Source organism: Danio rerio, chromosome 24, assembly GCF_049306965.1.
Source record: "Danio rerio strain Tuebingen ecotype United States chromosome 24, GRCz12tu, whole genome shotgun sequence".
NCBI classification, from domain to species: domain Eukaryota; kingdom Metazoa; phylum Chordata; class Actinopteri; order Cypriniformes; family Danionidae; genus Danio; species Danio rerio.
In genome coordinates, this window is record NC_133199.1 from 32,606,959 (window position 1) to 32,620,600 (window position 13,642).

Below are 13,642 nucleotides of genomic sequence, written 5' to 3' on the forward strand. Positions count from 1 at the left end.
TTAAGACTTTTTAAGACCCCGCAGATCTTAAGGCCTCGTTGTGGTTGAGATCCACTGGTCTGTGATATTTTGTTGCTTGAAGGCTTTCAAAAAATAAAAATAAATAAAAAGAAGCAAATGTTTTTCAGTTTTACGGTCCACCAGTTACAATAATAACTGTGGCATCTTAGAAAATTACCTCGCACTATGAGGTGTTACCAGGGTGTTAAAAATGGTTTCAGGGCTTATTTAAACCTAATCGAAACCCTCTCTCATGAATCACACGTTCCTTATAATAAATATAAATAATAATAATAAATATTACAAATAAAAATATTATGACAAGTATAAAGACTTCACAACTACCTAATTCTTTATGTTATTTAGTTGCTATAAGTACTGTAGTAAAACAATGTGAAGACAAGTGGAGACTATACAATACTATATTAAAAAATTAACTGGCAAATACATGCATATTTACATCATAAACATAAATGTGATCATATATGACTGTCACATATAGCACAGGCAGTGCATCATGATATTTAAAGCCTTGAGAGTAGGAATTATATACTTAAATAGCAGCAATAATCATTGCTTTTGCTCATACCTATATAAATATAGTGAACAACATTAATAAACCGCCAGTAAAACTGATGATGAAATTGTCCTTTCAGAAAACAAAGCTGTAAAATAAAAATAGTTTGGATATGTTGGTGAACATGTGAGGACAGATGCCATCTTGTGGTGAAAGATATCTTTTCATTGATTCCGACATACAAGTATTAATTGGACAACAAATAATTTAAGAAATGATCCCACAACAATGGAAGTGTTTGTGATACGTTCACAGTCTGGCACAATTTAGAGTTTATTTGCAGTCTCCATAACCATCGGTTATAGCAAAGATAGACCTCAATAAATAAATACTATACACTTCTACATCACAGTTAAGATGTACAGTAACAAACAGAATAGCCAAATACTACCTTTGCCTGTCCTTAAAAATAATAATATTAAAAACAGGAAGAGACTGGTATACTGCATGCAGATAACTGCTCTGAAAAAAAAAACAGTACGGTAAATATCCAAACATTATTTGGCATGTTTACGTCTTAAATTTACCTACTGTACACGTAAATGCTTTGTGTGTGTGTGTGTGTGTGTGTGTGTGTGAAAGCATGAATCATCCTCTCATTCGTACAGTAGCTTCTCATTCCTTGCGTGTGTAAAATGTTTGTAATGAATTATAAAACTTTGCCACGTGTCTCTTCTAGTTTGGCTTAATTTTTTTAACCTATTTCATAAAATAGAACAGCTGCTCCCTGTGCGATCTCATAAATTAGATTAAAACCAGGTATTTAAAAAAAAAAAGTGTCCCAGGTTTTCAAAATGCATTAAAAACTGAATCCGCAGATGTGTGTTGGACATCCTCACCATCATCAATCCCGCCACCCACCAGCCAAACTCCCTTACTTTTTTTTTTTTAGTCCAAATGTGAAAAGCCATGAGTCTTATCTATGCCAAGCAGCGGATCCCATGATGCTCTCCGGCGTTATGAATGGCACTGATATCCAATATGTATGTTTATCCATCGAGAGGTCTTCCCAAATACACCATAGTCACTTCAGTGTTCCCATATACGGCCGAAACCGCTGGAAAGAGGCATGTTTTGGGCAGTCCTCGGAAAGCCACTCCAAGGAACTCAAAGCCTCGCTCGAAGGCTAGTGTCTTATCATCCATGTCTAGGATTACTCGTATTCTCTCGCCTATCTGAAAAACAAGGACAGGCATATTAAAGATACATTTATTCACAAGAAAAACACAAATTGACACAAAAAAATAAATAAATCTGTTCACAATTGACAGGTTTGGTTTTATTAATGGCCCGTTTTCACTGAGTGGTACGGTATGGGTCACCTTTATCTTGCGTGTCCTCTGCCAAAAGGGTACCAATGGTGGCGTATGGCAGAAAGTTTCAGTCGACGTCATTCTCGCTCAAGGAAATGTGAAAGTAAAGCTGTACGGTTCACATTTCCTATAAGAAGCACTTCTCACCAAACAGATGCTTCATACACATAAACACTTGTGTATAAATGTTCATTACTGACCTTTCTTTGAACATGATTTGATTATAACTGCAGATCAATGATAGCCTACTGTAACATCTGCAATTATATAACATAAATAAATAAATGCAACATATATGAACGCATACAGACCCTTACAACACGCAAAATATAGCCTACAATCAGTGCAAACCTCTCATCTGTATCTTTAATCTTGACCAGCACATGTAACCTTCGTAATTCTGTCATTCGAGTTCATAACAGTCCAAAAGGCATTGATAATATTTAAACACGGCAGTCTGTTTATGTTTTAGGTTGCTGAAACAATCATTTGCTCCTTTGATTCTGGCTTCTCCTTTGCTTTTTCGTGCATCACTATCACTTTTGTGCCTTTCTGAAAGGATCAGATGTCAGAAGCACTTCAATAATCACACGCACGTTATTATCATCAGCTACAGAATTTCGTTATTTTAAATATAGACGCACGACGAGCGCACAAAGTGAAACCAGATATGCTTTAGACAGCCATGTAAACAACTATGGGGCACAGGGTAGATTCTGCTCTTCTTGGCTCTGTGGCTGTTCATCAAGATGATGACAAGGTTTGTTTAAGCTCGGCTCGACCATGGCTCATTATTATATGTATATATTTTTACGGTGTAATGTCTTGGCTGTGGTGCTACCTTTGTTTTCATTCTCCTGGTTTGTGCACCCACTAGTGACGTATCTCTGTAAACCAATAGCGTTTAGCTGCGGGTCTTGCTCAGCCCTTTGGTGCCTTTTGTTGTACCCAAACAGTGGTACAGTACGATTCGTTAACTTCGCTTTTTGGTACCTTTTGACAGTGGAAAGCATACCAAACCAAACCGTACAACTCAGTGACAACGGGCCATAAAGGTGCAGTAGGAGATCTCAGATAGTCTTAAGTGAGTGCTCTCTTGAACGTAAAGTGTAACAAAATAAAAGTCTCATGATATCTCATCACAAGAGATTAATTTAAATGCACGCTAATATTAGCTGTGAACACTCCTGCATCTACGTCGACCACTTCTGATTGGCTAAATGAAGACGCATGTTAATGCCAGATGGAAACAGCGCCTGATCACATCATTCACAGATCCAGAAATCCACTTTCTTCTTTTTGCATTTTGAACAAATACTAACACTGTTTATACTGAAGCGTGGCATGGAATATGTTATATGCACTGCTAGTGCTTTTCCTGTACTGATAAACTTCGGTGACTGGTTAATTTGGCCTTTTTTTTTTCAATTTCATACGGTTCCTCATACAACATCGATGTTGTAATGGAATTAAAGAATAATCCCTTAAATCAAGGGTCTCAAACTCAAACAGGCGGGGGACCATTTCGGTGACTGACAATTCATAGTAGGGCCATTTTAACATTCAAGTACACTAAAAAAAGTATAAACCTGACATAATTGATGCATCTTAGGACAACAGATATGACGTTTATATTTCAAGCATCACCTGTCACCAGTGATAATGCAAATCAGCATGTATATCATGTCACACATCAGCTGCTGAAATATATCTGTGGTTGGTGTGTGTATGGCCGTGCCTTAGACACACTCAGTCATTCTTCCACAGAGTATATGCAGTCAAAACCCTATCTTTTGGTTTCTTGTTGTACATATTGAAGGGGGAATTTAAATTGCTATGAAAATACTACAAATAATAGGTATATTAATTATTATTCTGTCCCAACCAACTGTATTGTCCCAATAGTGTAAGAACAGCAGAAAGCAGTTTAGGTTACTTAAGTGACTTTACTGGCAATTGTTCTTCTCAATATCTTTCTTATTTTTTTGTAAAACTGCAACAAAGAGAGGAAAAGTATGTTCATATTCACATTTACATTAACAAGTTCAATTCAACTAGCATTACAATTTTACTAATGTACATAGTTGTTATGCAGATCTTAATAAGCATATGTGGAAAACCTATTAAATGAAAGCATTTGAATCGATTATTAGCAAAATGAACATATTTGTTACACCATCAGTATAACGTGTAAGCCCTATAATAATGTTTGAACAACAAAATACAGGTGGTAGAAAACTGATAATAATCAAACAACCCTTGAATATTTACAAAAATAAAGATTTAGGGAAAATAGAGCACTTACGGACATATATATATATATATGTGGAGCCGAACCCGAATACGGTATTCGGAAAGGCACGAATAGCGTGTTTTTACGAATACTTATTTTGAACAAATACTTGAAAAATTATTTGTAATCGGGAGCAAGAAAAACACTATATATTTAAAAGCAGCGTTTCCTCATGAGACCACAGTGCATGCCTGCGTGAGTGAGTGAGAGAGAGAGAGAGAGAGAGAGAGAGAGAGAGAGAGAGAGAGAGAAAGACACGCTCAGTCAGAAGTCGGAGGGCAGGCACAAGCTTTTCCACAGCAACAGACAGAAGGCTCGGCTGAGCGAAAAAAATACTTCACTGCATCACTATTTTTGTTAAATAGATTTTTGTACCTTAATTGGGTTCCATATGCAGTTTATAAACTTGTAGCGGAGTTTGATCAGGATATTCCATTACGCTGCATTTTTGAAGTTTGCAATCGGGTGCTCTCTGTTTATGCAACGTTAGCTCTGTTAGCGCGGTAATTTAGACAATAGACTGTTGACAGAGTAACGTTAACGTTCGTTTATAAAGGTTAAAACGATGCTTGTGCAGTTGTGTCGAATAGTATGCACTTATGGGAGTTATATGGTACGTCTACATTACTGTCTTTTGCAGATAGCAAGATATATGCTATAGGCTAGTTAACCTTAGCATAGCTTCCCGTCACTTTTTATTAACTTGAAACTCCTCAAATACATTTGGGCACCCGAATAGAAAAAGAGTGAGACTGCAGCTGAGCCATTTCTTGGTCCTCCACCAGTCAAAAAACAAAAAACAAAAAAAAAAACTTCATGTTCTTTGTGGAAGAATTTTACAGTCAGTGGAGCTGCAGATAAAACAAACTGATACTGTATAATGTGTGCAAAAGTGAAATCAGCAGAGGCAGAGATATTAAACATCTGTCAACATCTTCTATCCATAATCATTAATTTCTTTTCGGCTAAGTCCCTTTATCAATCTGGGGTTGCCACAGTGGAATGAACCACCAATTTATCCAGCATATGATTTACGCAGTGGCTGCCCTTTCAGCTGCTACCCAGCACTGGGAAACATCCATACACTCTCTTTCAATTTAGCTTACCCAATTCACCTGTCTTGCATGTGTATGGACTGTGGGGGAAACCGGAGCACCCGGAGGAAACCCACGCCAACATGGGGAGAACCCAGTCAGGGCTCGAACCAGCAACCTTCTTGCTGTGAGGCGACAGTGCTACTCACTGTGCCACCGCGCAACCTTCTATGTAATGTATTATCACATGCACTAAAAGCATCCTCTCCTGATACTGTCTGTGAACCCCCCACAAGCATCAATCCCCTCAATCAGCACAGCTATGTTCTGCTAAATCCTCCACAAGCACCAAACCATGAACACAGCCACATTCTGCCCCAGCAAGTCAGTTTCAAACATAAAAAACAAAAAACAAACTTTGTGTCTGTTTTGTGGCTGGCAGATGACAATAGCAGGGCTGTATCTTTTAGTATTATATAGAATGCTTTTGTTCTGCCAGATCTCCCAGGCAGGGTTTCATTTAGATTTATTTAGTTAATTTTAGTTTTTGGAATTCTGTCCATTGGAAAGAAGTTCTTTCAAAAGAAGAACAGTTTTTTGAAGTATTATTTGTTTTTATTCTTTCTATTCAGTGTCCTTCAACAAGAACGGTGGTGGTGGGGTTCATAATATTCACAATGGTATTTTATTAGCTGTTGGTTTAACCATGGATGAGATAATGGCTTCTATGTTATTTTCTTTTCAATGACATTTCTTGTCACATGTTCAAAAACAACAGCCAATATTGCATGTCTATAAATTATATAATGGGTATAATTAAGCAATACTTTCACTATAATGTAAATTAGAAGTGTAATAGAAAAAATATATATTTTTGCGCCATTTTGAATTTTACTCGAATACAAATACAAATACTTTTCCCCCCTCAACAAATACAAATACCGGCTGCTCCGCACATCTTTAATATATATATATATATATATATATATATATATATATATATATATATATATATATATATATATATATATATATATATATATATATAAACGTTTAAATTAGCTCCAGAATTAAAACCCATGTTATTCTCAACCCTACACTGAGAGAAAATGAAAGTAAAACTAATCTGAACGCAGTACTTTAAATGTCGACTTGGTGGCAGGTCAAAACAACAAGTGGCTAGAATTGACTGCACAATAATGATAGAGGTTCAAAAATGTTTTGGCAGGCCGAATCTCCGTATATTTTTGACGTCAGTTGCAGGCCGAAGGCTAAGGAGGGGGGGGGGCGTAAATGGCCTGTGGGCCGGCAGTTTGAGACCCCCACTCTAAATAGACTTAAGCATTCATTTAGTTGTTCAAGAGTAAAACGAGACAAATGACTGAGAAAATGCAAGTGCCATAGCAGCAGGCTAGTGCAGCAACTCCATTGAAAATACTGTGGTAAAATGAATTTTCAGATTTTAAAGACATGGTATGAAACAGTGTAATTTAATGCAGTGCTTTTTGTCCAGTCTGAGACCAACTTTATATCGTATATCAATCAGGCAGCGAAGATCATTGATTTAAGATAACAGACCCTAAACGTGGCAATTTTGTAACAACATACAGTTCACCTGAAGCGCATAAACTGGGTTACTGAAAATGAAAGTCCTTCTGCATATACCCTATAGTGCACATGAGTTGAGAAACACCTAAAGACAGTCAACACAAACAAAAGGCATACAGGTTTGGATTAACATGAGGTTGAGTAAATAATTGATTTTCCTCAATTCCCCTGAAAACTTGTATGAACTTGTCTTTAAAATTCTATTTGAAATATGCTACCTGGTATTTTGGTGCATTGTTGCACTGGGGAAAGTTGCCGTTGACCTCTCCATTGTGAAGCAGGTTATTATCTACTAGATTCCACCCCCAGCTCTGGTCATCGCTGCCTAGAAGTGCCACATAGCCCTGGCACTGCATGGGAGCCCTCTTGGTGGCGATGCCAATAACCGCCACCGTGCCCAAAGGACCCTCCCACCAGATCTCCCAGGCGTGACGCCCTTCAGAGAAGCCAATCTTCCCGCGGGCGCCGTCGGTGCTTTGGGCGATGGGGTTGCGGTGCAGGGTGAACCCGTTTTTCTTGATATATACATTTCTGGAGCAGTCATGGGAGCTCAGAGCGTGCTGGAAAGACTTCAGCTGAGAATAAAAGAAAATTACTGTTAGTTGTTTCACACTTTTGTCCAATGACATAAGCATTTTATACAGTTGAAGTCAGAATTATTAGCACCCCTGAATTATTTTTCCCCCAATTTCTTTTTAATTGAGAGAAGATTTTTTTCAACACATTTCTAAACATAATAGTTTTAATAACTCATTTCCATTAACTGATTTATTTTATCTTTGCCATGATGACAGTAAATAATATTTGACTAGATATTTTTAAGACACTTCTATACAGCTTAAAGTGACATTTAAAAGCTTAACTATAGGTTAACTAGGCAGATTAGGGTGATTAGGATACCATTTATACAAAAGTTATTGTATAATGATGGTTTGTTCTGTAGACCATCCAAAAAAATAGCTTAAAGAGGCTAATAATATTGACCTTAAAATGAGTTTTTAAAAAAATAAAAACTGCTTTTATTGTAGCTGAAATAAAACAAACAAGACTTTCTCCAGAAAAAAAAATATTATCAGACAAACTGTGATTTTTTTTGCTCTGTTCAACATCATTTGGGAAATACTTAATAAAGAAAAAAATACAAAGGGGGCTAATAATTCTGACTTCAACTGTATAATCATATAGTATTAATATAAAGCAGTGGTTCCCAAAGTGGGGTCAGGACCACTTACGGGGTCACGTTTTCTTTCCCTTATTTATTTATTTGTTTGGCGCATGTACTTGAGTGCGATCGGAAAACTGTGCCCGCCTCTCCTTTCACTCCGCCCCGAAGCCCCGGCTGGCCCTCTTTGGCCCAAGGTATTTGGCGGGCCGAAAAAGGCTGGCAGCTGGCCCCAAGAAAGCCCCGCGTTGGCCCGATTAGGCCCCGGAAGTGACAGTGGAAACGCCACCGGCCTTGGCTCGCCCTGGCTCGCTCGCTTTAGTGGAAACGCGGCTAATGAGGAAATATTTAATTCATTATATTAAATGATATATTAAGTTATATTTAAAATGTTAAATTAAGACATAGCAATGGCCTCAGATGCAGCACGTTGTTTTTATGGCACCAGGTTAAACTCTTTGACACCTTTATGGCACTCATGTACATTAAAAATATATACAGGGCACAACTGAACATGGAGGATTGTCTCCAAGTGGCGTTCTCTAGATATAAACAATGAGTAGACTTGGGCATATTGGTATGTGTGCGCTGTTGTGTGCAAGGTTTATATATTCATAACCACTTCAGAAAATATTGGGGGTCGGGAGTCATTGGCATTGTTATTTTGGAGGTCACAGGCTGAAAAGTTTGAGAACCTCTAATATAGAGTTAGATGAGTGTGTGTAAAGTACATGAAGAGTTCAGATCCAAAAACCTCTATATGCTAGGGCTGGGCGATTAATCAAAAAGAAATCGAAATCGACACATTTTTTCAGGTCGATTAGGTTTTAGTATTAAGGCTTACTTTCCGTACCGCTTGTGGAGTCGAGTGACCCTGCTCTGTTTTATACTCTGTGGCCACTTTGCAGCCACATCTGCTCTCTGGTCAAGCAGGATGATGAATTATTGAGCCTTACTTTGCACTACTTTGACGATGATTGGAAGCTGACGCCAGAAATGCATTGAGACGGCATATTATCCGTTATATTCAAATTATTATTTACATGGAAATATTTGTTTACAGAAGATGCAAGAAATGCAGTGTTTAAAATATTATTTACAAGATTTATTTTATTTAGAAGAGATACAGCTTATTTTCTACTTTTAATATTAAAAAAAATTTAAAAATAATAAATTTTGTTCCCAAAAGTGTAAGCTATTTATTTAAAAAAATTTTAAAGAAAAATGTGAGTGTTGGTTTCGGGTAATGTGTGTTTTAATTTCAGTTGTTTAACGCTGAAGTTCAATAAATATCCATAGATAGTAGATAGTGTGTGTTTCCTTCAATTATTTTAATATCAAGTAATGCACCCTTCATTCAGAAATCTCTCATTTGTAATATGTGAGCATATTTAATTGACAAAACCTGTCAGTTAACTATGAGGACAAACGAACAAATTGAAAAAAAAATATTATTGTTCATTCATGATTCGTAATCGAGTCAAAATGGTCAATTAATCGAGATTTTGATTTTAGGCCAGATCGCCCAGCTAGCCCTACTAATTGCCATCTGAAATTTTTATCTAAAATGAACATTTTTCTTAATCTCCTGTGTTTATGTTTAGTTATTCCACTTTAAATGCATCGAAAATAACTTATGCTTTGACAAAAAGGTGACTTTACTTTACTGAACACACAAGAGCCTGAAAAAAAAAGCTCATTTTAGAAGAAAACTGCAGATGGCACTTAAAGGTTTTTTGCATCTGATTTTGAAGTCTTCATACATCAAGGATCAAAAATGAGAGGTGTAAGACAGCCTAAAATAGATATTTTCTTGTAAAATGTGTCCTGTGTTACTAGGGTTGTAACGGTATGAATTTTTCACGGTATGATAATCGTCTAAAACAATACCACGGTTTGACGGTTTCGCGGTATACGGTATGTTACAAATGTTACAAAATAATAGAACAGTGAAGCAAATTTGACTTTTTCCAAATAATATATTTTTAGTTACTATAAACAACACCACTTACAATGAACAAATAAAAATAAGAAAATAATAAATAATGTGTCAAAGTCCAAATAAAGTCCAAATAAACATGGTGCAAATCCTCAGTAAAAAATAGATATAAATATTTACTATACTATAAATAGTTACATAACGAAACTAGATTCAATATGGAACATCCTTAGGTTCTATGTGCCAGCATGGATTTGGATGTGGTTGAATGCAATGCAGACAAACAGCTGCATCTTCATTTGCGTCTTTTGAAAACAGCAAGAGCAGCAGTTCGTCTTTGCTGTGTCACTGTTTTGTCATGTTTCTGTGCTGCTGTGCATGCAAAAGTACTTAGTATGAGAATTATTTCATGCAAAACTTTTTTTTTTGCGTTTTATTTAGCCGCGCATAAATGTATGCCTTTCTCTCATTCCGTGTTGTTCAAAAAGCTCAGTGTTGGTCCACAAACAAAAGCGAAACCTATGCTTATTGGTTGTGATATAGCGAGTTTGAACCAATCTGGGCATGGAGGAGGGACAATGCATCAATGTATCATGTCTGATTTGTCCGGAGACACAGTGACAAGCGTTTCTTTGTCAAATCAGCGTTGTCAAATGTTGATGACGTAACCGCACTGATTCCGGAGCCTCTGAAAGTCCGCGAATGTTATGTGATATACAGCACTGGAAAGCTGAGAATAAATAATAATAATAATAATAATAATAATTCTCTTCTTTATGCCAATCTTTGAATTGTATGAATCGGATCAGTGGATCAAAAGTTATTAAACATTTAAGAGCAATACTTATTTTTAGCCGCGGGCGGCTGTCTCGGTCTTTAAGGGTTAAAACCGTTGATATGCAATTGTTCATGGTATGATAATCATGCACGTTCAAATCGTGGTAAACCGTCATACCGGTATATTGTTACAACCCTATGTGTTACTTTCTTTATATGGGTAAAAAAAATTAGGCATGGGCCGGTATGCATTTCTGACGGTATGATAACTTTAAATAAAAAGATCACTGTTTCACAGTATTGCGATTATTGCTCTAAAATGAGTTCATTTTAAATGTTTGGGTTAAAAAAAAAAAACTTTTTCCACATTGAACACAATATATATTTTATTTTAGGAAACATATAATATGTTATAACATATTAAAATATTTTGAAACAGTAAACATGATAGGCTAAATATTGAAAATAAATCAATGACTTCTGCTCTCTTCGTTAGTTTAAAAAACACTGATTTCTTTACATCATGTTTTAAAAAAAAAACAAAGAAAAAACTCTTACATATACCTTAGGAACGGTATAACAGAACAAATTGCGGTTTTATAACCTTGACTTTTCTAAACCATGGTAAACAGTGGAATCGGTTATTATCCCATGCCTATAAAAAATAACAACTTTAATAATTAACAATATATGAAAACAATATTTTATACAACGAGAAATAATCAAGCATTTCAGAACAAGAATCTTACAAGATCTAGTCTATAAAAACTACTAATTAATTTTAAATTGATATATTTTGCCAAATGCTAGATTTAATGCATTTGTTAGCAAGGGGTTTTAATAATTCCAAATATCTCTTTTTGTTAACATATTTTCAGATGTCCAGGTAAGAATTACATTTGTTTTGATTTTACATAAATGTTACGCTAACTACAGAAACATTATTTCACATATGTGTTGACATTTTTATTTGCAAAAGTTATTAAAAAAATTAAAGAAAACTCTCATTATTATTGCTATGATTTATTATCATTTTCATTATTGAATAGGATGGTTTATGCTTTCTTTCATCAGTCATATCTTATGTTCATTGCATGAGTATGGTAATTGTTTAGAATAAATCTTAAGCTATCACACGACCTGTCAGTAGAATATTTCAAAAATTAAGTCGTCTATATGTATATGACCAATTGTCAGGACATTTGTGCCCATCAATTGCAGACTACCTATTGATTTGCCTGTCTCTGGGCTCAATATTTACAAATGACGTCATACTGAAGACCATTAGCGCCGTCTCGGTAGTTTACCTAGTAACATAACTGTATCAAAAAGATATGATGAAATACGAAAATATTAAAATAATAAATTGACCTTTCTTACTTTAAACTAAAAGCAAATAATACAACATTCTCTCACCATTCATGCACTGAAGAAAATATGTCCATTAAACAGAACAGGAATTCAGAAATGTTATGCATGATCATAAGTACTGCATTGTTGTTTATGTTAAAGAAGGCATTAATGAGAATTGAGCTACACAATCTTACTTTTCCTTTATATGAAGCCAGGTTGCAGAGGATATCAGAGCGCATCGCTTCATCACTCAGTGAACGGGCGCACAGACTCCGCCACACCTCGCTGTTTTCATCCGACAGACAGTTGTTCCAGTGCCAGCAAACGAGCGAGCAGTTTAGCAGATCCATCAGCTCTAGATATGAGAATATATGCTCGAGAACACGGCTCGGTAACCGGCCTGCGATGCCCGATCCTGCGCTTAATAATGCGGCAGAACCGGCGCCCGACGCGGAGGAGCAGCAGCCCGCGGCGGCAGCGCCCAGACCCGCGGACTGCGCCCCTCCAGTGGCCACTGCGCCAGACATGACAGACTCCTCCGCCGAGAGCAAGCGTTGATATCGCCGCACAGCCGGGTTGAAGAGCGGGTCAGAACCCCGCCGCGGCCCCGTGAAGCACGTTCGCTTGACACATCTCCCAGTGTTATTGCAGTTGCGGCCAAACGGATCAAATCTAAGCTATGTGACTATTGTAAAGGTCCTGGACGGCGTGCGTTCAGTAAATCCAAGTTCAGTGATTAGAATGGATTTAAGAAAATTTCAAATTCATTTAAATATCAGTAACTTTTTACACGTACCGTAACGTCCGACATTATAATATGGTAAACGTGGTATGATATCTGTTTCTGCTTCAAATTAGAAGTGATAACGGATTCGTGAATGAATCATTATTGTGAGTCGGATCGTTTCAGTGAACTGATTGAACTGGTCTACAAAACCGGTCTTAAAGGGATAGTTCCCACTAAATGTCATCATTCTGTCATCGTTTTTGGACTCATAGACCAGTTAATTTTTTAAATGTTGAGCACGTAATTAATTACCTATAAAAATGTTATAGTATTTTTCCTGTTATGGAAGTCAGTGGGGTATATGCACACTGACTTTTAATTTCAGCCAGCCTCAGCGCTTCCGCTAAACTGTCTTTCCATTATAAAATTGCCACATTTAAGGTCTGATTTCTTTCAAAATCAGTTGTTTCCACTGCATGCTAGATTTACAATATAAAGCAGGCCTGTAGCCAGTCTGGTAAAAGGGGTAGTTATTTTTTCTTAAAAAGTGGACCTTTGCTTTCTCTTGAGGAAAATGCCTTTATATTTGTTTGACTACTGTAAATGGCACACTAGAGGGCAAAAGAGACAATTTTATGTTGAAAACATTTACTCCACTGAATTTTGCAGTTATTCGCCTCATTTTCTGTTTAATTATGAGGTTTAAATACTGCATTTTAGTGACATTTTAAGCACTTTTTGTTAAAATAGCTCGTCAGATGGTCATCAGAAACAAACCTTTTATTGTACCAAACCTTTTTTTTTACATTTTGAAAAAACATATTTAAAATACTTATTTATTACATGATTTATCATTAAG

General features: G+C 36.4%; 1 protein-coding gene across 1 annotated transcript; it reads right to left on the bottom strand.

Moving 5' to 3' along the window:
* Window positions 1–1,455: 1,455 nt before the first annotated feature.
* Window positions 1,456–12,740, bottom strand: fbxo45 (F-box protein 45). Its single transcript, NM_200595.1, is given in 3 exon segments — window positions 1,456–1,752; window positions 7,044–7,400; window positions 12,251–12,740. Coding segments are annotated over 3 exon segments (876 nt in total). The 5' UTR covers window positions 12,584–12,740; the 3' UTR covers window positions 1,456–1,566.
* Between the last annotated feature and the right edge of the window lie 902 nt (window positions 12,741–13,642).